This window comes from Rhineura floridana, chromosome 7 (assembly GCF_030035675.1).
Source record: "Rhineura floridana isolate rRhiFlo1 chromosome 7, rRhiFlo1.hap2, whole genome shotgun sequence".
Taxonomy (NCBI): Eukaryota; Metazoa; Chordata; class Lepidosauria; order Squamata; family Rhineuridae; genus Rhineura; species Rhineura floridana.
In genome coordinates, this window is record NC_084486.1 from 153,940,367 (window position 1) to 153,963,065 (window position 22,699).

The window sequence follows — 22,699 nt, forward strand, 5'->3', positions numbered from 1 at the left end:
AATGGCAGCACCGCCCCAAAGTCAAAACGGGCAAAAAATAAAAATTAACAGAGGAGACCACAGGGGCAAAAAATGAACATTAACAGGCTGACGATTCACCAGAGAAAGAGGCTTGAAATTGGCGGCGTTGGCAATGGGCGACCTGTGGCCTCCGCCCGTCCTCTCCTCCAACTGCCACAAACAAGCCCCCCGGCTCCCCACCTTCTGCCTCTCCCACCCCACCTGAAAACACCCCCACGTCCAGGCCCGGCTCCAGACCTGGCTACTTCTCCAGGCCCAGCAGGCCTGCTTCTCCCTCCCTCTTCCCGCCTGGCTCTCCTGCCCCGCCCGGCCCAAAGCCACTTCTGGGGTGGGGGTCCCTCCATCCCACCCCAGGCGCACGCACTTGTGGCAGGCACGGCTCCCTCTCTGGGGTGGAGGGGGCAGAGCCGCTGTTGATGCTGCTGATGCTCAGGAGGCGGCCATAGGAGTTGGCGCTGCCCACGGAGGCTGACCGTCTCCTCCTGGGCCAGGCCGGACGGGGCAATGGGGGCGGCCCAGGGTGCCCCTGCTCCCTGCGCTCCACGGCGTCACCGGCACTGGCACGGCCAGGCCCCGCCGGCCGAGGGCAAGCTGCCTCCGCTTTGGGCCGCTCTGGCTGGCTGGCTGGCTTCTCTGGCAGGAGGAGGAGGGAGAGAAATCTGGCCCAGGCCGGCGGGCAGGGCAGGCCTCACCAAGGCGGCTCCTGCTTACGTAGCTGCCCCACACAGCAGGGCTGCTGGCTCAGGGTGGCTCTTGGCGTCCCACGGCAACAACAGCAGCCTGGCTGGACCACCTAAACAGCCGGAGAAGCAAGTGGGGGAGTCCAGAGCGGCCCTTCCTGTGGCCAGGGGATCTTTGCCCCCTTGGTGTCTCGTCTGGGCCACCCTCAGGGCACCCACAAACCCTTCTCAGGCAGGTGAGGAGGGGCAGCCTGAGGGCAGCAGGCCATAAGGTTCCCCTCCATGTACATGTCTTTGCACGGGCTGGCATGCGCCTTGCAGCATCCCACACAGACAGAAATAGGGATGCTCTGGTGTACTTGTAAGGACCCCCCCCCATTATCACACTAAAGCCCACCCCCCACTTTTAGGGTGGCCTATGGTGTTGTATGGAGGACCCAATGAATTAAGGACACACTGTTCCCTCCAGCAGAGGTCAGCCTCCTGCCCCCTTCGCTTCCCTTGGCCTAGGCTGGCCTGTCCCCATCCTGGTGCCCTTCAAATGTCTTGGGCTACAAGCCATGCTGATGGGAGTTGTAGACCAAAACATCTGGAGGGCGCCCGTTGGGGAAGGCTGGCCTAGGAGAAACCCTGCTGCAGGCCTGTGTTAAGGGCCCATTCCAGGGAGCTTTACAGAACCTAGCCAAGAAATCAGTTAAATTGCCTACACAATGGAGGGGCCTCGACTCAGCACTCGACAACACAGAAATATGGCGGGAGAGTCTCCTTGGGATTCTACCTTTATTTGCAAACTGCCCTGCAGCCACTAGGAGGTGATTAAGTTCTTCTTCCCACCTGCAAAAAGCCTCCCTTCCCGATTCCTGCAACTGTAAAAGGCACCGGATCAAGCCAGGCTGGTTTCTTTCCAGGCCAGCTAGCAAACCTCCCACTGTTAACATTTGCCTGACAGCCCTTTTGCCCTGGTGGTGCGATCCTTATCTGAGCAACAGCTTGACTTGGGGTAGGGAGGAGTCAGAGAGCCTCTGCAGCGTACCCTGGCATCTCCAGTTTCAACAGAAGCAGGTTACAGGTGTTAACCCAGGTTATGCTTATTCCAGCATAGCTGCATGTCGGTGGATATGAAATATGCTTCAAGGCCCCGCCCCAAAAGTCAGACTAGAGACTGATTTATCAGAGAATGGATGGAGAACAGAAAATAGAGACAGTTAGGAAGTATCCGTGTCTCTGGACAATTCTAAATCTTTCCATATGTTTCTTTGATCCCTTATCTATGGATGGAACAGGGATGTGTTAACACCGCTCTGCCAAGTTTCCGCCGAGCCTTGAAAACCTGGCTATTTAGGCGGGCATACAATCTTCCTGGGGTGGATTAGTTTTATCTTGTTATAGTTGTGGATGGCTTTAGCTCATTATAGTTGAGGTTTTGGGTTATCTATTAGTATTTTATATGTTGTATTTTATTTCATATGTTGTATTTTATCCTATTATGTACGTCGCCTAGAGTGACCGTTAACCCGGCCAGATAGGCGACTCAGAAATAAAATTTTATTATTATTATTACTGTTAAATCTATGGACTAATAATACTGCATTGGTGTAAGGCAGGCCTAGAGGGGCTTAGAATCCCTTTTTTCATTCCATGCGTAATGATCAGGTATGCAAAGCATTTTTACCTTGCTCTTCAGCTGAAAAGGCTCTCAGAGTGGCTCCCAGATGAATAAAATATACAAGTGGTGGTGTTTGTTTGAGGTACTCTGGAATAATCTTACCCACAGGATCCTGCATTCATCTCCCTGGACCCTCAGAAACTGGTTCCTTTGAATCCCTGCTATGACAGGAAGCCATCATATTCTTTCTTACCTCTTTTCTTAATATTTAGGATAAGTTGCTGTACAGCTGGAACACAGCAAAGCTTTTAACCAGTTTGGACTGGTGGAAATTAAATTTTAGGGGACAAATAAAAGTAGAGTTGCATAATAGTTAAACTTAATAGTTTTGCATACCACAATTATGGTTTGTAAAAGTTAAGCTGCATGTTGTTTTTCTGATTTAATTTAATAGTTTAATTGCACATACTTATTCTGTTTTGGTTTTCCATGTAATCATCATTTGCATATGCTCTTCCTTACAACCTCCACCCAAAAGGCCTCTTCCTGGTGGCAGAGAGTCACACCAAACCGGCTGAGAGCACCCAGAGCAACTTCTCCCCTGCTGATGGCAACTCATGATGGTGGACAGGGACACCATGTGGGAGAAGGCGCTTCCAAAGGTACACCCAGACTCAAGCTGTACAAGTTGATTTTAACCAAAAGCAGCAAATTGAATTAGCCCAGAAACAAACTGCCAATTAGTGAGAGTTCATTAAGGGTCTGTTGCCTGCTCCCAGCACCAGACAAAAGTTGTGCTGCTGCATTCTGAACTACCTGAAGTTTCCATAGTCATTCAACGGCAGCCCCACATGCAGTGCATTGCAGCAGCTGAATCAAGTAGTTACCATAGTATGCGCAATGGTGGTGGCAAAATGCTTAGGCAGAGCTGGCATTATCAATCGTGCGCATTTTACTCAGAGAAAAGTCCCACTGGGTTTAGTGGAGCTTGCTCTGTGGCAAGCGTGTATAGGATAGATTGCCATCTAAAGCTGACTGAATGCGCATCTAGCTACAGCTGCCCCTTGAACATCCACATATTTAAGGGGAGATGTGACCCCCATCAAGGGCGTATACCCTAAACCCCAAGATGCACTTATCCTAAATTCTATTAAACAGAAGCATCCACCTCAAGCACCTCCATCTTCTCTGGATCGAGCGTTAATTTAATCACTCTCATCTAGTCCATTACTGAGGTCAAGCAGTCGCGCAGGATGGTCTCTCCACCATGCCTGATGCGTGCAGAAAGATGAAATGGAGCTGAATGTCATCAGGCAACCTTCGGAGTGCGCACTTTCCTCCCAGATCCTCAGGCACTCCCCCATAAGTAGATGTTAAAGAGCATAGTGTAGAAGTCAAGGCAGAGCCCAAGAATTCCCACGGGGCAGAGGAACAGTTTCCCAGGTCCACCTTCTGGGACCTCCCTGCAAGGTAGGAGTGGGACGACGGCAATGCTGAATCCCCCACTCCACACCCACACTGGCAGTCCAGAAGGGTGCAATGCTGGATGGTACTGAAAGCTACTGAGCGACCTAGGAGAATCAGCTGGGTCACACGCACCCCTCCTAGGACAGATCAGCAGAGTGACACCAGGCAGCAGAACCCAGAATCTCAGTAATCCCTTTCATCCAGAAGGCCCTGGAGCCGAGGACCCCCACCCTGCTCTTCCACCTTAGCCAGGACAGTGGCTGCAGATGGGCTGGCTCTGCAAAAGAAATTCCCAACCCAACGAGTTCATTTCCCAGCAGAGGTCTTACAACTGGCTCCTTGGAAGAGTCATGCTAACTTGAAGATGTACGAGTTTTTATCCTAAAACCAGGGTCAAAATAGAGGCAGCTTCCAACTTACGTTCCCTGCCCTCTGGCATCCCTGATCAGCTGTGAGAAGAGAGACGGGAATAAAGAAGAGGAAACCCACAAGCTCAAGTTGCAGAAGGAAATCCCCCCTCCGCTCCATCACCACCAGAGAGAGAGAGAGAAAGGGGAATCCAGAGAAGCCACGCAGACTTTGAGGCCATCCCGTATTACTGGACCTTAAGGATAAGCAGCTCCAGTAGAGAGTTTCCCTATATACTAATAGTGAATAGTCTCCCTCTGTGTTAGAATTGCTTGGTAATATGTTTTTTTTAATAATATGTTTTAACCCTTTTTTAAAGTTGTTTTTAAAGCTTTTTTAAAAAGTTTTTAACGTTTTGTTTTAATGTATTTTAAGGCCTGTTTTTATGATGTTTTAAAGTGTTTTTAGCGTTTCTGTTTGCTGCCCTGGGCTCCTGCTGGGAGGAAGGGCGGGATATAAATCAAATAACAACAACAAAACAATAATAATCATAATAAATGCATCCTCCAAGTGTGTAGGATCCTTATGCAGCCAGACTGACATGCACAGGAGCAGCCCTGGAGAAACCCCAGATTTTGCAACACAACAAAGGGGGGGGCTAGGAGGGGGCAGAGGAGCAGCTCAGTGAGGACTCAGCAGGCTCAGTGGGTGCACACTGACCTGGGGTGGGGATGGAAAACTAGGAATGGAGTATCCTGCAAAGGGGCATGGACTGACAGAATCCTGAACAGAAGCCCTCCACACTGCAACGTTTTGTTGCAGGTCCCACTTCTGAATTCTTACGCTGCGCACCCACCACCCCTTTAAAGCACACCCACCACCAGAATAAGAATCCTGGGGACTGTAGTTTCCCATCACCCTTAGCAAACTAGTTCCCAAGATTTGTGGGTGGTGAAAATGTGCTTTAAGTGGTGTGTGCACAGCCTTACTAGACACTGGAAGACTTGTCTGCCTTAATTTGTGAAAAAAATTACAAGACATTTAAACTCCTAAGTCATCTATAGATTACTGCCAACATCTTGGAAATGCATGACGAGAAGAGAGCAGGTCAGAGATTTGCCCCTAAAGTTCCTTGCCCACGTGGGTACTCAGGCACACCTTCCAGTGGCCACCAAGTCCTGGGGGTGGGATAGCTTTAGACCAGGAGTAAATCTGCTTCTGGAGCCCATCTCTCCAGAACTGAGACCAATAAGGCATATTTCTCATTTCCTGGAAACCTTGCGGATTTTAAAAACCTGTGCCACTACGCTAATTTACTTTGATCTCTTACCATCTCATTCTCCTTTCCCTTGTTGAGGAGGGCATGGTGATCCCTTAGAAGATTTTCCCCCATCAAACTTGGCAGGTGCCAGTCACTCCAGAGTCTCCTCTCTTGGAAGGCTAGCAACCACTTTAGCTGCAGGCTGATCTGAACTCGGAGCAGGAACAGTAACTTTCCCCACAGCGCTGCCAGCTTCCTTTAAGAGTCACTGAGCTTGCACCTTTTTTTTTAAACTCACAGCTGACAAAACCTGTTCCTGGGCTGAGCCTCTCGGGCATTCTTTCTTATGTAAGTCTTTTCTTTGTATTTTTCTGCTCCCCTTGCCCCCCAAATCAACCCCCCCCCGCATAAACCATTTGAAGGCTACCCATCAAGTCTTGATGCATGGGTGCAGTTTGCCACTCATGTCTGCAGCGCAGGTGGGCCAGCCAGGATCCTGGGTGTTCAGTTGGGCTGTTCATAGCCACAGGTTCCCACCATAGGCAGAAATTCCAGCGGAGAGATAAGATGATGCAGAATGATTCACCTGCTGGTTTGAGCTGTTATTCAGCTATTAAAGGTCCACCATCCACACCTCTGTGTCTCCAGCTGAGGGATCTCAGTGCTAAGTTTTGGAAAGAGATTCTAAGGAGCTGCTGCCTGTCAGAGAAGAGAGAAGCAGCCAAAGTGGATGGATGGCCCGACTAAGGGTTGCCAGGTCAGAAGCATACCAAACCCTGAGATTTCAGGGGAGTGACCTCGTGATGTCATGGGGCCTGACCTCATGATGTCATGGGGCGTGCCCTAGTGATGTCATTAAGAATTATATAAAGGTGTTTGGGGCATACCCCTCAAACAAAAATAAATCTCTGATTGGAAATTAAGATAGAAATCTTATCTAAATGAGGGCGTTTCCAGGTCCAGCTGAAGTGATGGGATCATTCCTTCTCACCTGCTTGGAGAGCCTGGGTAGGGAACATTTAATCTAGCCTACCTGCTTCTGGCAACAAGGGTTTAAGTTCCTTCAGGCCAGACCAGTCACAGAAGGCCATTGTAGGATGAAAGCCTAGTGTTGTGAAGATATTAGATGGGAGCACTCAGGAGTAAAGATGGATGCCCTGAAGGCTGCAATTCTAAACACACTTACTAAGCTCCATAGAACTCAACAGGACCTATTTCTGAGTAGTTATTGTTAGGATTGTGCTGTTGGTAAGGCTTAACTAGGGATCTTCTGCAAAGATATCCATATCCAAGCAGGGTTGGCAACCCCCTGCCTGGAATGCCCTGCCTGCCTTTTAATGTGGCTGCTCCAAAAGTCTTTACAAACTTGACTCTTCACTGCAGAGAGAGGTTTGAGAAATGAGTATGAGTTAAGAAGATTTTCTACTCTTCTTTGCCTACTCTGTGGGCTGCTATAAACTCACTTTGACAGCCAACACAATTCCAGTGAGTAATAATTGACAGAGAAAACACACACATGGTTTGGTCCACCTTCACAGGCAGCAGATTGGGAACAACAGCAATTGAAGCCACACTTTCCAGTATGTGAATTCTCTTTTACCTCTATTAGGCAAGAAATAAACCGTCATGCAACCAACAAGGTGCATCATCAGTGGGTTTAAGGGGGTTGAGCTGACCATATGGAACCACTGTTGTTCCTTCTATGGATGTAAGGAAGGTCAAAAGTAAATGAAATGCAAATCAAAAAAGAAAAAAAACAGTGATGATTTCCTAAATGCAATACCCTACCAACCACAACAAGATTGCTATGAGTAAGACAGAAAACTCAGCATCCCACAACCACAAAACTAAAAAATTCCTGGCAGCCAGTCAGCCAAGGTCACAGAAATCCCCATGCAGCACAACCTGACCCAGGGGCTGCAGTTAGTGCAGAATGCTGTGGCACGATTGCTGACACAAGTGAGACCCTATCAGCACATAATACCTCTGCTCTGAAATCTGTACTGGTTGCTGATTTGCTACCAGGCCAAGTTCAAGGTGTGCTTTCCATGTTATAGGTACCACATAGTACTTGTCCTGCTCTTGTAAGCAATTGATCCTTAGTGTGGCAGTACCTGTGCTTTGGAATTCTCTGCCTATTGACATTAGCCAGGTGCCTTCATTGTACTCATTTTGGCACCTGCTAAAAACATTTTTGTTTAGGCAAGCCTGCTCAGGCATGTAGAAGCTATTATGCTTTTTATCTATTTTTAACTCATTGTTGGTTTATTATTTTGAATGTTTTTAAATACCTGTCTTTAACTGTTTTTGCCAATAATTCTATTCTTTTAATTCCTTCTATAAACTACTTTGAGTTTTTTTCAATAAAGTGGTATATAAATGTTGTAAATAAAATAAATAAATAATTAAATACATTTCGGAGTCACTGTGGCCCAAGTCAGGCCATTTGATACCATCTAGCTCAGTACTGATGACATAGACTAGCACTGGCTCTCCAGGATTCCAGGCAATAGTGTCTTCCAGAGATTGAATTTTGGACCTTTGCATGCAAAGTATGTGCCCCACCACTGAGCTACAGCTCTGTTTAAAAAAGTATATTTTAAAATTGTTCTTTTTAATTCATTAATGAATGAATGCACAGCATACTAGGGCAGATCCACACCATGCAATTAAAGCACATTCAACATACATTTGAAGCACATGAATCCCATCACAGAATCATGGGAACCATGGTTTGTTAAGGGTTGCGGGAACTTTAACTGTGAGGGGGAAACTACACTTCCCAGGATTCTTTGAGGGAAGTCATGCACTTTAAATGCGAGTTGGATGTGCTTTAAATGTATTATGTGGATCTGCATTACTTCATAAACTTTGCCTGTATATAAATCATTTTAATTAAATTTTAAAATGGAAATAAGCTACAATGTTTACGGGGTGACTATGGGCTACACACCATCTCCCAGACTAATCTGCCCCTCAGAGGGAAAACAACAGAAGGGGACCATGACCACCCTACGGAAGAAGGGCACACTTAAAATGTAGAGGAAATAATAATTTACAACCATAGTGTGAAATCAGATGTATATCAAGACATAGTATGAAGAAATATTTATATAAAGATGTTTATTATTAACACAACCTGTAAATATATTTATAGTGAAATCCTATGCATTACTTAGAAGCAAGTCCCAATGTATTCAATGGGGCTTACTCACACAAGAAAGCATGCACAGGAGTGCAATTCAGTGATAAGTAACTTCACTCACCCAATCCAAAATTCAGAACTATGCCACTTTAAGCTGTTTTGCAACTGTTTTATACTTGTTTTATGGTTATTGGATTTTAAATGGCTTTATTTCTTGTTGTGAGCTGCCTTGGCGTCCAACCCTACCTCACAGGGTTGTTGGAAATATTCCATATACACACACACACTGGAGATGTAAAAATACATACACCCCATATAACAGTTTATTGTCAAAACCAGTTGGCCATTGCAGAACATCTTTTTAAAAATATATTAGTTTCGTGCCAAATAAAAGCAGTAAGCCTTGCTTAACTTCTTAAAAAGAAAAAAAGGATTGGAGGGGGAGAGAATGATTTACAGCACAATCCTATTCTATGATCACTCAAAAGTCCTATTGATTTTCAGCACAATCCTAACCATATCTACTCAAAAGTAAGATATGGGGTTAACTCCCAGGTATGTGGAATTAGCATTGCAGCTTTACTCCCAGAAAAAGGGTTTCAAAACAGATTATGAATAAGAGAACTAAACTGCCCTCTTCAACAGTCCAGTAAAATTTAAATTTCTTTGACTCCTTAATTAGAAAAGTATAACACTGCAGCATGTACACTTTTTAAAACTTCTGTTCAAAAATTATTTGAAAGATAAAATGTATATGTCATTTTTAAAGTAATTTTAAAAAACCTGAATGCACACTTTTATGATAACTAAAATTGTTTACTGTGTATGCCCACCAAGATCCTGCTGTGATCTTCTGTTGTAGTGCAATCCTATGCATGTTTACGCAGAAGCAAGTCCCAATCCTGTAGAGAGAAAGTGGTCTTTATGCTGCTGAAAGCTATATATTTACTGAATTCCTGATGTGAGACAAGCAGGAAAAGGAAACTGTTCTCAGAACTTGAAATGGAGTTTAGGGGTCAAAAAATCTTGTCCATCACAACTTTGACTTCATTAATTGGCTAAAAACAGGGATTAGAGCAGGCAGCACTAACAGAAGTTGTGGGGGGGGCTGACATTTTGGTTTATATCTTTTGAACCAGACCACCTAGAAATAGAGTTACCGGATCTCTGGGTTTTGGCTAGAGTCTCTGGTTTTTGGGGTGCCCTCCAGCTCTCCGGCTAGCACCCCTTAAACTCCGGACTCTCAGCTACAATTTAAAAAATAAATTAAATTTTTAGGTGGTCTGGTTCCCGAGAAATACACCAAAACGTCAGTCCCCCCACAACTGTTTAATCTATTTAACTGATACAACGCTGAAGTTGGTTCCTAGTTCCCAGTTCCTTATATGCTTGAAAGTTCAAAACACTAAAAAAGAAGAGTTGACAACTACAGCAACTTCAAACCAAACTTAACATGTCTCTGAACCCCAAAATATATGTTGGGGTACCCTGTATGATATATCACTGTGATCGGGGGACTCTTCCTGTCAAGAATAACAATACATTTATGCAATCAAAATCAACAGGCTTCTGATATTATCATAAATACATAATGATGTCATAAAATAATAAAAAATAAGTAACTGGGGGTGCCCACCCCAAACTCTGTTCTGGGACAGGACAAATCATATACCCCAGGAAAGGGGAGGGTGTCCTCTACGAGTGTGTCCTCTATGAGATGCCACTGCATCCTGCCTGGCCCAGAGCTTCTGCTGGGCACAGGGGAAGGATGAGGGCATCTATCCAGACAGAAAGGGTAGAGAATCTTCTTACTCTTACTCATTTCTCAGACCTCTTTCTGAAGTGAAGGGTCAAATCTGTAAAGACGTTTGGAGCAGCCACATTAAAAGATAAGGGCAGGGTACTGCAGGCAGGGGGTTGCCAACCCTGCTTGGATATGGATGTCTTTGCAGAGGATCTCTAGTCAAGCTTTACCAACAGCACAATCCAAACCATATCTACTCAGAAGTAAGTCCTATTGAGTTCTATGGGGCTTAGTCCCTTAGTACGTGTGTTTAGAATTGCAGCCTTCAGGGGCATCCATCTTTACTCCTGAATGCTCCCATCTAACATCTCCACAACACTAGGCTCCTTTCTTCCTACAGTGGCCTTCTGGTGACTGGCCTGGCCTGAAGGCACTTAAACCCTTCTTGCCGAAAGCAAATAGGCTAGATTAAATGTTCCCTACCCAGGCTCCATCTTTTAGCTAAGATGTCTAGTTTAATTTCCAGTCAGATATTTTTTTTAATTGTACGCTCCAAGCAACTGTGATTGATGCTTAATGTATCATGCTTAATTACATCACTCAGGCCCGCCCCGTGACATCACTTGGGCCCGCCCCATGATATCATCATGACATCAGGGAGGGAGATATGTGTAGACCGGGAGGGGATACTGTGAGAAGGGTGGGGAGCCATGATATTGAAAGGCTGGGCGGCAGATCCTGGAGAGGCGCAAGTGGCAGGCCACGCCAGCATAGGGGAACAAGGGATAGATGCATAATATCCATCCCTTGTTCCGGACCTGTCCACAACCAGAAGATAACTGGGGGATGCAGGACTCCATCCAGTCTTCGACTGCTGTTGTGTAATGCCAGGTCTGTGGTACAAAAAACAGCGCTCATCCATGACATGATCTTGGATGAGAACGCAGACCTGGTATGTATTACGGAGACCTGGCTGGATGAGGCCTCAGCTCCTATACTTGAGGCCATGTGTCCAGCCGGTTTCTGATACGCACAGCAGCCGAGAATTGGTAGGCGGGGAGGGGGAGTGGCAGTCCTCTATCGGGGATCTCTGGTTTTCGCCAGACCCCCTCTCCATGAGACCAAGTTTGTTGATTGCATGTACTGGAGGTTGGGCCCAAAGGGCAGTTCAGGGATTCTACTTGTGTACCGCCCACCCCGCTGCACAGCAGACTCCCTGACCGAGGTGCTCGAGGTGGTCTCGAGCGTGCGGTTGCTTTCCCCCAACCTATTGGTTGTAGGGGATTTCAACGTACACGCCGAGACTACCCTTACAGGAGCCCCTCGGGATTTCATTGAAACCATGACTTCTTGGGATCTGCACCTTAGTAATACGGGGCCCACCCATGTAGCCGGTCATGCTATTGACCTTGTGTTTGTCTCAGGAGGGGAGGGAAGTGTTCTGAAAATGGGGGCTGTTTCTTCTAACTGTGTGTCATGGTCATATCACTATCTGGTGAATATAGATCTCTCGATGCCGCACACCCTCCGTAGGGGACAAGGACCTATTAAGATGGTCCGCCCCAGACGCCTGATGGAACCTCAGGGATTCCTGAATGCGCTGGGTGATTTGGAGCTGACTGAAGGTCGCCCGGTTGAAGCCCTGGTGATGAAGTGGAACCGGGAGATCACTGGGGCTTTGGATCAGGTGGCTCCGAAACGTCCTCTCCCCCTGAATAGAACTCAGACAGCACCCTGGTATACACCACGGTTGCGGGGTCTGAGGCAGGAGGTGAGACGACTTGAGCGCCGGTGGCGGAAATCTCGCACTGAAGACGATCGGACACTGGTTAGAGCAGCAATCACTGCCTACCAAGTGGCAATAAAGACAACAAAGAGGGAGTTCTTTGCTGCCTCTATTGCGTCCGCAGAGTGTTGTCCCAGGAGATTGTTCCAAGTGGTCCGAAGCCTAGTTGGTCCAGTTGCTCAGGAACCCATGGAGCAATCTAAAATCTCCTGTGATAATTTTGCTAAACACTTTGCTGATAAAGTCGAGCGCCTGAAGAGCACGATTCCGCTCGCCGTGCATACAGGTAGTGGGCCAGGGTCGGCCAGTTGCATTCCGGTCCGGTGGGATCGGTTCCAGCCTCTTCTCTCTGAGGAAGTGGACAAGGTGCTCGGTACTGTGAAGCCAACCACCTGTCTGTTTGATCCTTGCCCTTCGTGGCTTGTTATGAGCTGCAAGGAGAGACTGAGCGAAGGGATCAAGGCAATGGTAAAATGCATTCTTGAAAGAGGGTGCAATGCCATTAGCCCTCAAGGAAGCGGTGATAAAGCCCATCTTAAAAAAACCCTCCTTGGATCCCCGAGAACTGAATAACTTCCGCCCAGTATCTAACTTACCATTCTTGGGCAAGGTGATTGAGGGAGTGGTGGCCAAACAGTTACAGACACACTTGGAGGAAATGGATTATTTAGATCCATTCCAGTCGGGTTTCAGGACTGGGCATGGAACTGAAACAGCCTTGGTCGCTCTGGTGGATGATATGAGGAGGGCACTGGATAGGGGGGAGTATACCTTCCTTGTCCTCCTAGATCTCTCAGCGGCTTTCAATACCGTTGACCACAGTATCCTTTTGGATCGCCTGGAGGGATTGGGAATGGGGGGCACTGTTTTACAGTGGTTCCATTCCTATCTCTCAAATAGGCACCAGAGGGTAGCTTTGGGAGATGAGGTTTCAGACCCTTGGTCTCTTAATTGTGGAGTACCACAGGGCTCTATCCTCTCTCCCATGCTGTTTAACATCTATGTGAAACCGCTGGGGGCCATCATCAGGAGTTTGGGGCTGAAGTGTCACCAATATGTGGATGACACTCAGCTGTATCTCTCATTTAAGTCCTCACCAGAGTTGGCTGTAGATACCATGTCCAAGTGCCTGGAATCCGTAAGTGGATGGATGGGAGAGAACAGGCTGAAGCTGAATCCTGACAAGACCGAGGTGTTGCTTGTGGGAGACAAAGGGAGGCTGGGTATTACAGGCCTGATGCTTAATGGGGTGAGATTACCCCTGAAAGACCAGGTCCGCAGCCTTGGGGTCATTCTTGACTCCCAGCTGTCCATGGAGGCTCAGGTGTCAGCAGTGAGTCAGGCAGCTTGGTATCAATTATGTCTGATACAAAGGCTGCGACCCTACCTTCCTGTTCATCTGCTCCCACAAGTGATACATGCCCTGATCTCCTCTCACTTGGACTACTGTAATGCGCTCTACGTGGGGTTACCCTTGAAAACGGTCCGGAAGTTACAGCTGGTACAGAATGCGGCGGCGCGCTTGATCAAGCACAGCCGTCGCCGTGATCACATTACTCCAGTGTTAATGGATCTTCACTGGCTACCAGTTGTCTACCGGGCCCAATTCAAGGTGTTGGTATTGACCTTTAAAACCCTAAACGGTTTCGGCCCAGTTTATCTGAAGGAGCGCCTCCAGAGTCACCAATTATGCCGCCTGACAAGATCAGCCTCACAAGACCTTCTCTCGGTCCCACCAGTTAAAATAGCTAGGCTGGTGCGGACCAGAGAGAGGGCTTTCTCGGTCGTGGCCCCCACCCTCTGGAACTCCCTACCTCTTGATCTTCGACATGCTCCCTCCCTGACAGGTTTTCGCCGAGCCTTAAAAACCTGGCTATTCAGGCAGGCCTATGGGATTGGGGAGGGTTAGTTTTATGATGTTTTAATTGGAAACTGATTTTAAATTGACTATGTGTTTTATCTTGTATATTGTATATGATGTATTGTTTTTTATTGTAAGTCGCCTAGAGTGTCCATTGACCTGGACAGATAGGCGACCAATAAATAAAATTTATTATTATTATTATTATTATCATCATCATCATCATCATCATCATCACTCAGGCCCGCCCCTAAAATCTCAGGTTTTGGGATGCTTCTGACCTGGCAACCCTACCTAGAAACTTAATTAGAAGGTTGAGTCGGCTCCCTTTCAGCTCCTTCCTGTAAGTGATGGGGCAACGAGTAGTGTCCTTGATAGAATGCTTTCCTGTTTCCAGCTTCTTCGGGAGTATAATTTAAACAAAAACAGAACAAATGAGAAGCTCAAGGTCGTAGCCGTGGCTGAGTGAAGAAAGAGAGATCAGGCCATAGGCCCTCTCAGGGCACACACAGCAACCTTCCAGTCCAATTCCCCAGGAAGTCGCCTGCGCTACCTGCCCCTAAATCTGTCCAGCTCTGACTGCTGCTGTCCACTCTTGGCTGAGAGGCTTGCACACGGTGCCTCAAGTTTCACCTGCTGCCACTCTCCTTCATGCCAAACTAGGATGGCAAAGGGAAGGATCTTTGATCCAAACACAGAGGAAGGAATCTAGAAAGCCGTCTTCTACCGTGTCATATCCTTGGCCCATCTAGGCCAAGACTGCCATCACCAGGAAAGGCAAACTTCAGGCTTGTCAGATCTATTTATTAGGGTTTGGGGTTGTTGTTTTTAATAAAACTTCAAGATCTTTTGCACCAGCAGTTGGGTCCCCTGTAGATTAAAAACTGCCGAGCCACGAATTCCTTTATGGTATGGAGACTAAGAACACCCACCTGCATGTAAGAAGAAAACATTTTCAGGATCAGAAATAAGGATATCTATCAGTTGGAAATAAGTAAATATAAAACACTGCCTCTCCGCTGCGGGAGTGTTTGTTTTATCCTCTCCTCTGCTAAACGACTAGTAGGACTATCCTGGGTTATTTTTCACCTACTCCCGAGAGACGGTGCGGGGCATTATGACAGCACTGTTATCCCAGCTGTGGACGAGGGTGAGGATGAGGGTGGCATGAATCTTTTGGATCTTTTGGATCAGTCTGAGAAAGGGCAGGTAGATGAGCTTCCTGCCGGATTGCCGGACTGTGCTGCGCCCCTGCTCCCCTTGCTCCTTTCGTGGCTGTTTGCCGTTCGTCTTCTTGGGCTCTGACACTTGGTTGGTTTGTCACCCGGCTTGCCGTTGTTGCTGTTGTCATCTGTTTCGGTGCTGTGGGTTGTGGGGAGGAGGTGGCCGTGTGTGTCTCGCCACCTCCCTGTGCCTTTTTTTCTTCGTTACGGCTGCTGTTCGTGCGTTGCCTGCTCCGTTTCTCTGGCTCATCGGAGACGTGTTGTGGGGAGAACCTAGGATGAGGGAGGCGTTGCCGCTGCTGCCGTTGCCTGCTGCCGTTGCCTGCTGGAGGATAAAGCTGTTGTGCTTATCTGTGACTGTGTTATCGCTCTTTTTTGGAATTGTTTACCATCAATATTCTCCTGGTTGGACTGCTGTAGTTTGGCTGGTGTGGTGCTTTGCAGGACTGAGCCCTGGATGCCCGCCAGCTGTGACTAATTTTCTTCTCTCCACCTGTCTGCCAGGAAGGGACGCCACTGCTACTCGAGGAGGGAGAGCCGCGATTGCTACTAGTTGCCGCTGTTGTTGCTCTTTGGCTATTACCATCGCCCCCAATCTTTACTTTTGGGAGAAGAACTGCTAATATTGTCAGCACGTATTTGCAGCTGTTTTTGTGGGAGTGAGGTGGTGTATGTGTGATGAGAGTGTATGTTTTGTGAATGGTGTGTGAGTCTTAGGTTTACATTATGTGCCTGGGTGAAGGGATTCAGAATCGAATGGGGAGATTCGAGGGGGCCCCAATTGGCGTGGTGACGGGCAGAGGGAGATACGGTGTTGTGAGGAAGACTTGCCAGGTGAGGGGAACTCGGCCCAGGCAACTAACGACTGTGCCTTGTTCCGGTCTTCCTCACACCCACAGGTTTTTTGGTTGTCCTATCAGCCAGCTCTCGGATCTCCGGATGTTGCTCCTAAATGCCAGATCGGTACACAATAAGATCTCCCTCATCCACGATTTAATTGTGGACGAGGGAGCCGATCTGGCATGTATTACGGAAACCTGGGTGGGTGAGCAGGGAGGAGTTAGTCTCTCCCAGCTGTGCCCACCGGGGTATCTGGTTCAACATCAGGGCAGATCCGAGGGTCGGGGAGGGGGGGTGGCTGTGGTCTATAGGAGTTCCATCTCCCTCTCCAAGCACCCTGTCCCTGTGGTTACTGGTCTGGAGTGTTTGCATCTTGTGTTGGGCCAACGTGACAGATTGGGGATTCTGTTGGTGTACCGCCCACCCAGCTGCCCAACAGACTCCCTAACTGAGCTGATGGAGGTGGTCTCGGATGTACTGCTGAGATCCCCTAGACTGTTGGTGCTGGGGGATGTCAACATCCGTGCCGAGGCCACCTTATCTGGGGCGGCTCAGGACTTCATGGCTTCCATGGCAACCATGGGGCTGTCACAATATGTTGTTGGCCCAACACATATAGCAGGACATACTCTAGACTTAATTTTTGCCACGGGACAGGGGGATGGTGATCTGTATATAGGGAGTCTTACATCAGTCCCTCTGTCATGGACAGATCACCGCTTGCTGAGGTTTAGACTTACTGCGACCTCTCCCCTCTGCAAGGGTGGGGGTCCCATTAAGATGGTCCACCCCCAGAGACTAATGATTCCTGAGGATTTTCAAAGGGCTCTGGGGAGTTTTCCGGCTGATAAGGCTGGCGCTCCTGTCAAAGCCCTGGTGGAACTGTGGAATGCAGAAATGACCCGGGCGGTTGACACGATTGCTCCTGTGCGCCCTCTCCTGTGTAGAGCTCATGCGGCTCCATGGTATACTTTGGAGCTGAGAGCGATGAAACAGCATAGGAGACGGCTTGAGTGCAGATGGAGGCGAACTCCTGATGGATGCAATCATGCACTGGTAAGTGCCTATACTAAGTTGTACTTACGGAAAGTGAGGGCAGCAAAAAAGCAATATTTTGCTGCCACCATTAAATCATCTGTCTGCCGCCCAGCAGAGCTTTTTAAAATCGTCCGAGGGCTTCTGCATTCTGGCCCTACGGACATGGTGGAGTCATCTCAGGCACGCTGCAATGAATTTGCTAGGCACTTCCAGGACAAAATCTCTTGCATCCGCCAGCACTTGGACTCCAATGTTATAGCAGCTGAATTGAATGAGGTGTCCAGTGCACAGTCTTGTCCTGATTCTTTGGATGAGTTTCAGCTGGTACAGCTCAAGGACGTCGACAAGGTGCTTGGACTGGTGCGCGCGACCACTTCTAGGTTGGACCCTTGCCCTTCTTGGCTAATAAAAGCTAGCAGGACTGGAACAGCCGGCTGGGCCAGGGCAGTGATTAACGCTTCACTGCGAGAGGGAGTGGTCCCTGGCCGCCTGAAAGAGGCGACAGTAAGACCACTTCTGAAGAAACCATCCTTAGACCCGGAAAATTTTAACAACTATAGGCCGGTAGCTAATGTCCCATTCCTGGGCAAGGTCCTGGAACGAGTGGTTGCCAGCCAGCTCCAGACACTCTTGGATGAAACCGATTTTCTGGATCCATTTCAGTCGGGCTTTAGACCCGGTTTTGGCACGGAGACAGCCTTGGTCGCCCTGTATGATGACCTTTGTCGGGAGACAGACAGGGGGAGTGTGACCCTGCTGATTCTCCTTGATCTCTCAGCGGCTTTTGATACCATCGAACATGGTATCCTTCTGGGCCGACTCACTGATTTGGGAGTGGGTGGTACTGCGTGGCAGTGGTTCAGCTCCTACTTGGTGGGCCGTCTCCAGAGGGTAGAGCATTGCTCGGCACCCTGGGACCTCCAGTATGGGGTTCCGCAGGGGTCAGTTCTGTCCCCCATGCTTTTTAATATCTATATGAAGCCACTGGGTGCGGTCATCAGGAGTTTTGGAGTGCGTTGCCATCAGTACGCTGATGACACGCAGCTCTATTTCTCCTTTTCATCTTCTACAGGTGAGTCTGTCAACGTGCTGAACCGATGCCTAGCTGCGACAATGGACTGGATGAGAGCTAACAAACTGAGGCTTAATCCAGACAAGACTGAGATGCTGCTGGTGGGTGGTTCTTCTGACCGGTTGGGGGATGTTCGACATGTTCTGGATGGGGTTGCACTCCCCCTGAATGAGCAGGTTCGTAGTTTGGGAGTCCTTTTAGAATCATCCCTGTCACTCGAGGCTCAGATAGCCTCGGTGGCAAGGGGTGCTTTTTACCAACTTCGGCTGGTGGCCCAACTACGCCCCTATCTGGACAGGGAGAACCTTGCTTCAGTAGTTCATGCGCTGGTAACTTCAAAACTAGATTACTGCAATGCGCTCTACATGGGGCTGCCTTTGAAGACGGTTCGGAAACTGCAGCTTGTGCAGAATGCAGCAGCCAGACTGTTAACGGGAACCAAACGGTCCGACCATATAACACCAGTTCTGGCCTGCTTGCATTGGCTGCCTGTATGTTTCCGGGCCTGGTTCAAAGTGCTGGTCTTAACCTACAAAGCCCTACACGGCACAGGACCACAATACCTGTTGGAACGCCTCCCCCGATATGAACCTGCCCGTACACTACGCTCAACAACGAAGACCCTCCTCTGAGTGCCTACTTATAGGGAAGCTCGGAGAGCGGCAACACGAAAAAGGGCTTTTTCAGTGGTGGCCCCCAAACTGTGGAACAACCTCCCTGAGGAGATACGCCTGGTGCCAACATTACTATCTTTTCGGCGCCAGGTTAAAACTTTCCTCTTCACCCAGGCATTTTAATTAAGTTAGTATGTGTTGGAACTGTTTTAATTTTTAACATTTTAAATTTTTAATGTTTTATATTGTCATATGTGTATTGTATTTCTGATGTTGTTCTTGTAAACCGCCCAGAGAGCTTCGGCTATGGGGCGGTCTATAAGTTTAATGAAATAAATAAATAAATAAATAAATTTTTTTTAAAAAGAGTCCGGAGATTAAGGTGATTCACCTAGAGAGGACCCCCAAAAACCGGAGTCTCTAGGCAAAAACCGGACAACTGGAAACCTTAGCCTGACTCGATATAAGGCACCTTCATATGTCCAGCCCACCAGCCACATGTGGGGTGAGGGTGCTCTGCTGCTTGCATGAGTTTGCACAAGAAGGGGAGGTTGTTAAGTACCCGGCAGACCAGAATACACCCCAGAAGCACTTGGTGCTTCACAAGTCCTCTAGTCCTGGAAAGCAGGATGCAGTAAAATGCCATCTCACACACAAGAAAGTTCACCACACCAAAAACATCTTGGAAAGGGGCTGGGTGAATCTACCATTTTAATCTAGAACTTCAAGATAAATCTAGAATGAGGGAAATCGCTGGGAGGATGCTGACCTGCCCACAAATGGGGGGGGGGCTGACCCTGGCACTCTCTTTCTCCTCCTGCCTTTGCAAGGCTCTCTCATCCAGGCTGGTTAATATTCACAGAAGTGGTGGAAACACTGGGTGAAAATCCAGGCCGATTGCCAACACGCGGCCTTGCACTTGGAATGCTTTGGAGTGATTTTGAGTCGCTTCTTGCAGCCTTCCTGAAGCACTTCCCCCAAAAGGGACACCAGGGCCGACTTATCCATTAGGCACAGTAGGCAGAGTGCTTAGGGCCCACGATACTTTTAGGGGCCCACAAAAATGTTTTAATTTTTTTTAAAATCAGAAGGAAAAAAATGAACTTTTAGGGTCGAAGAAAATGTTTTAATTTTTTCTTACATCAGAAAAAAATGAAACTTTTAGGGCCCACGAAAATCTATTAAATTTTCCCTAAAACAGAAAAAAATAAAATGTTGAAGTATTTAAAGTTATATCAAAACTAATTTTTAATATTGATATTATTATGGTGGGAGGGGGCCACGAAGGCAAAAGTGCCTAGGGCCCACGAAAGTCATAATGCGGCCCTGAGGGACACAACATTTGACTGGTGCCCCAGGACTCTGGATGAGGGGTAAATTGAAAGTCTGAAAGAAGCCGCCCATTTCCACATGCCTTCCAGCACCAGAGCGCCCCTAACCTGCCCAAGAGAGCAACCCCCTCCTCTTCCCTTCTCCTGTCATGGCCAGGGTGTTAAGGGAAACTGAGGCAGAGCTGGCAGTCATAATGGCAGAACTGCTCTCCCTGTTGCTGACAGTCCTGTTTGGCCCAGTCCTTTGATCTCCCTCCAGAGGTGAGGCTCGGTTTACTTTCAGCGAGTGCCAGGCAGGCACTAACCAGGGGAAAAACAGCCCTCACGGGCCAGGATCATTAACCCACACTGAAGGGTGGGGTGCAGGACAACAAAGTAGTGTTGCGAGGGATAAGTATGTTGACATCTGTGAATGTTTAGGATGAGAAATTACATTAGGTGGGGACTGGACATGTGTCACCCGTCCCTGTGAGTCACTTGGGCTTAGAGAGATTATGGGAAACTGGTTTCATGTCAGCATGGAACACAGGAGCAGCCTTATACCAGGCAGCACACTGGTCCACAGTCAAGCCCAGAACTGCCTACTCTGACCAGCAGTGGCTCTCCAGGGTCCCAAGGCAGGGAGGGTTTTTTCCCATCATTTGCTATCTAAAATCCTCCCCTCCCCATCCCCAGTGGAGTTCCTAACCATTGAAACACGTGCCGGTCCTACCATTAGGCAGAGTGAGGGGGCTGCCTTAGGCAGGAGATGCTGGGCACTGTCAGCAGCAGCCCCATATTGCTCCTCCTAGGCTGCTCCCCTGAGCACCCGGCTGAGCCCATCCTCAGTTACGGCAGTATTGGCTGGCTGGCTGGGTTGCCTAGTGCCACTGGGGAAGAGCAGGCAGTGATGGAGTCGGCCCGCTCCAGTAAGCATCCTGCATGCACAAGCATTGCTCTACTCACACAACACACATGCTGCTACCGCCACCACCACCACTTCAGTGTGTGTGTGTGTGTGTGTGTGTAATGTGACTTCAAGTCAGTCACGACTTATGGCGGCCCTATGAATCAGCGAGCTCCAAGAGCATCTGTTGTCTTCCTCTTTTTCTACTCCCTGCTGTTTTTCCAAGCATGATTGCCTTATATAGTGAATCAGGTCTTCTCATTATGTGTCCAAAGTATGATAACCTCAGTTTCATCATTTTAGTTTCTAGTGGCAGTTCTGGTGTAACACCCAATTATTGGTCTTTTTCACGGTCTATGGTATGCGCAAAGCTCTCCTCCAACACCACATTTCAAATGAGTTGGTTTTTCTCTTATCCTCCTTTTTCATTGTCCAACCTTCACATCCATACATAGAGATTCGGAATACCATGGTCTGAATGATCCTGACTTTGGTGTTCGGTGATACATCTTTGCATTTGAGGACCTTTTCTAGTTCTCTCATAGCTGCCCTCCCCAGTCCTAGCCTTCTTCTCATTTCTTGATTATTGTCTCCATTTTGGTTAATGACTGTGCTGAGGTATTGATAATCCTTGACAAGTTCAATGTCCTCATTGTCAACTGTAAAGTTACATAAATCTTCTGTTGTCGTTGTTGTTATGTGCCTCCAAGTTGACTACGACTTATGGCGACCCTCTGAATCAGTGACCTCCAAGTGCATCTGTCATGAACCACCCTGTTCAGATCTTGTAAGTTCAGGTCTGTGGCTTCCTTTATGGAATCCATCCATCTCTTGTTTGGCCTTCCTCTTTTTCTACTCCCTTCTGTTTTTCCCAGCATTATTGCCTTTTCTAGTGAATCATGTCTTCTCATTATGTGTCCAAAGTATGATAACCTCAGTTTCATCATTTTAGCTTCTAATGACAGTTCTGGTTTAATTTGTTCTAACACCCAATTATTTGTCTGTTTCGCAGTCCATGGTATCTGTTGTCATTACTTTAGCCTTTTTGACGTTCAGCTGTAGTCCTACTTTTGTGATTTCTTCTTTAACTTTCATCAGCATTCATTTCAAATCATTACTGGTTTCTGCTAGTAGTTTGGTATCGTCTGCATATCTTAAATTATTGATATTTCTCCCTCCAATTTTCACACCTCCTTCATCTTGGTCCAATCCGACTTTCCGTATGATATGTTCTGCATACAGATTAAACAAATAGGGTGATAAAATACACCCGTCTCACACTCTTTCCAACTAGGAACCAATCGGTTTCTCCATATTCTGTCCTTACAGTTGCCTCTTGTCCAGAGTATAGGTTGCACATCAGAACAATCAGATGCTGTGGCACCCCCATTTCTTTTAAAGCATTCCATAGTTTTTCACATATTCACAGAAAAAAAAGCAAAAGAAAATGATTTACTACAGGAAACTTCACTAAAATTACAGAGTAAATCAAACATGCTTAATGTTACTATCTGAACAACATCAACTGTTAAAACAAGATCAGAACAGCACATGTCTTGTTTCTGTTATTTGGGCTGATTGCAGTGTTGCCGCCACTCACAATATACTCAGAGGCACATGTTAGCAAATTCTTCCAAGCTACACAGGAAGTGGATAGGACTCTGAAAGACCAACCCAAATTGTTTGCATTTTTACACATATGTAGGGCAGTACAATATCTCAGAGAGGAGGTCAGGTCTCCTGCTTCCCTGGTGCATTCACTATAGCTGCCCCATT

The 22,699-nt window shown here is 47.6% G+C and overlaps 1 protein-coding gene across 2 annotated transcripts in view; it reads right to left on the reverse strand.

Moving 5' to 3' along the window:
• LOC133389627 (probable cation-transporting ATPase 13A5) overlaps positions 1–5,648 on the reverse strand; it is an 81,258-nt gene extending 75,610 nt beyond the window's left edge. For both annotated transcript variants that reach the window (XM_061637634.1, XM_061637633.1), the window contains exon 1: positions 5,453–5,648. In XM_061637634.1, coding sequence (XP_061493618.1) covers positions 5,453–5,515 — 63 coding nt within the window. In that variant the 5' untranslated portion in view covers positions 5,516–5,648. The remainder of the gene's footprint in view (positions 1–5,452) is intronic.
• Positions 5,649–22,699: the final 17,051 nt, after the last annotated feature.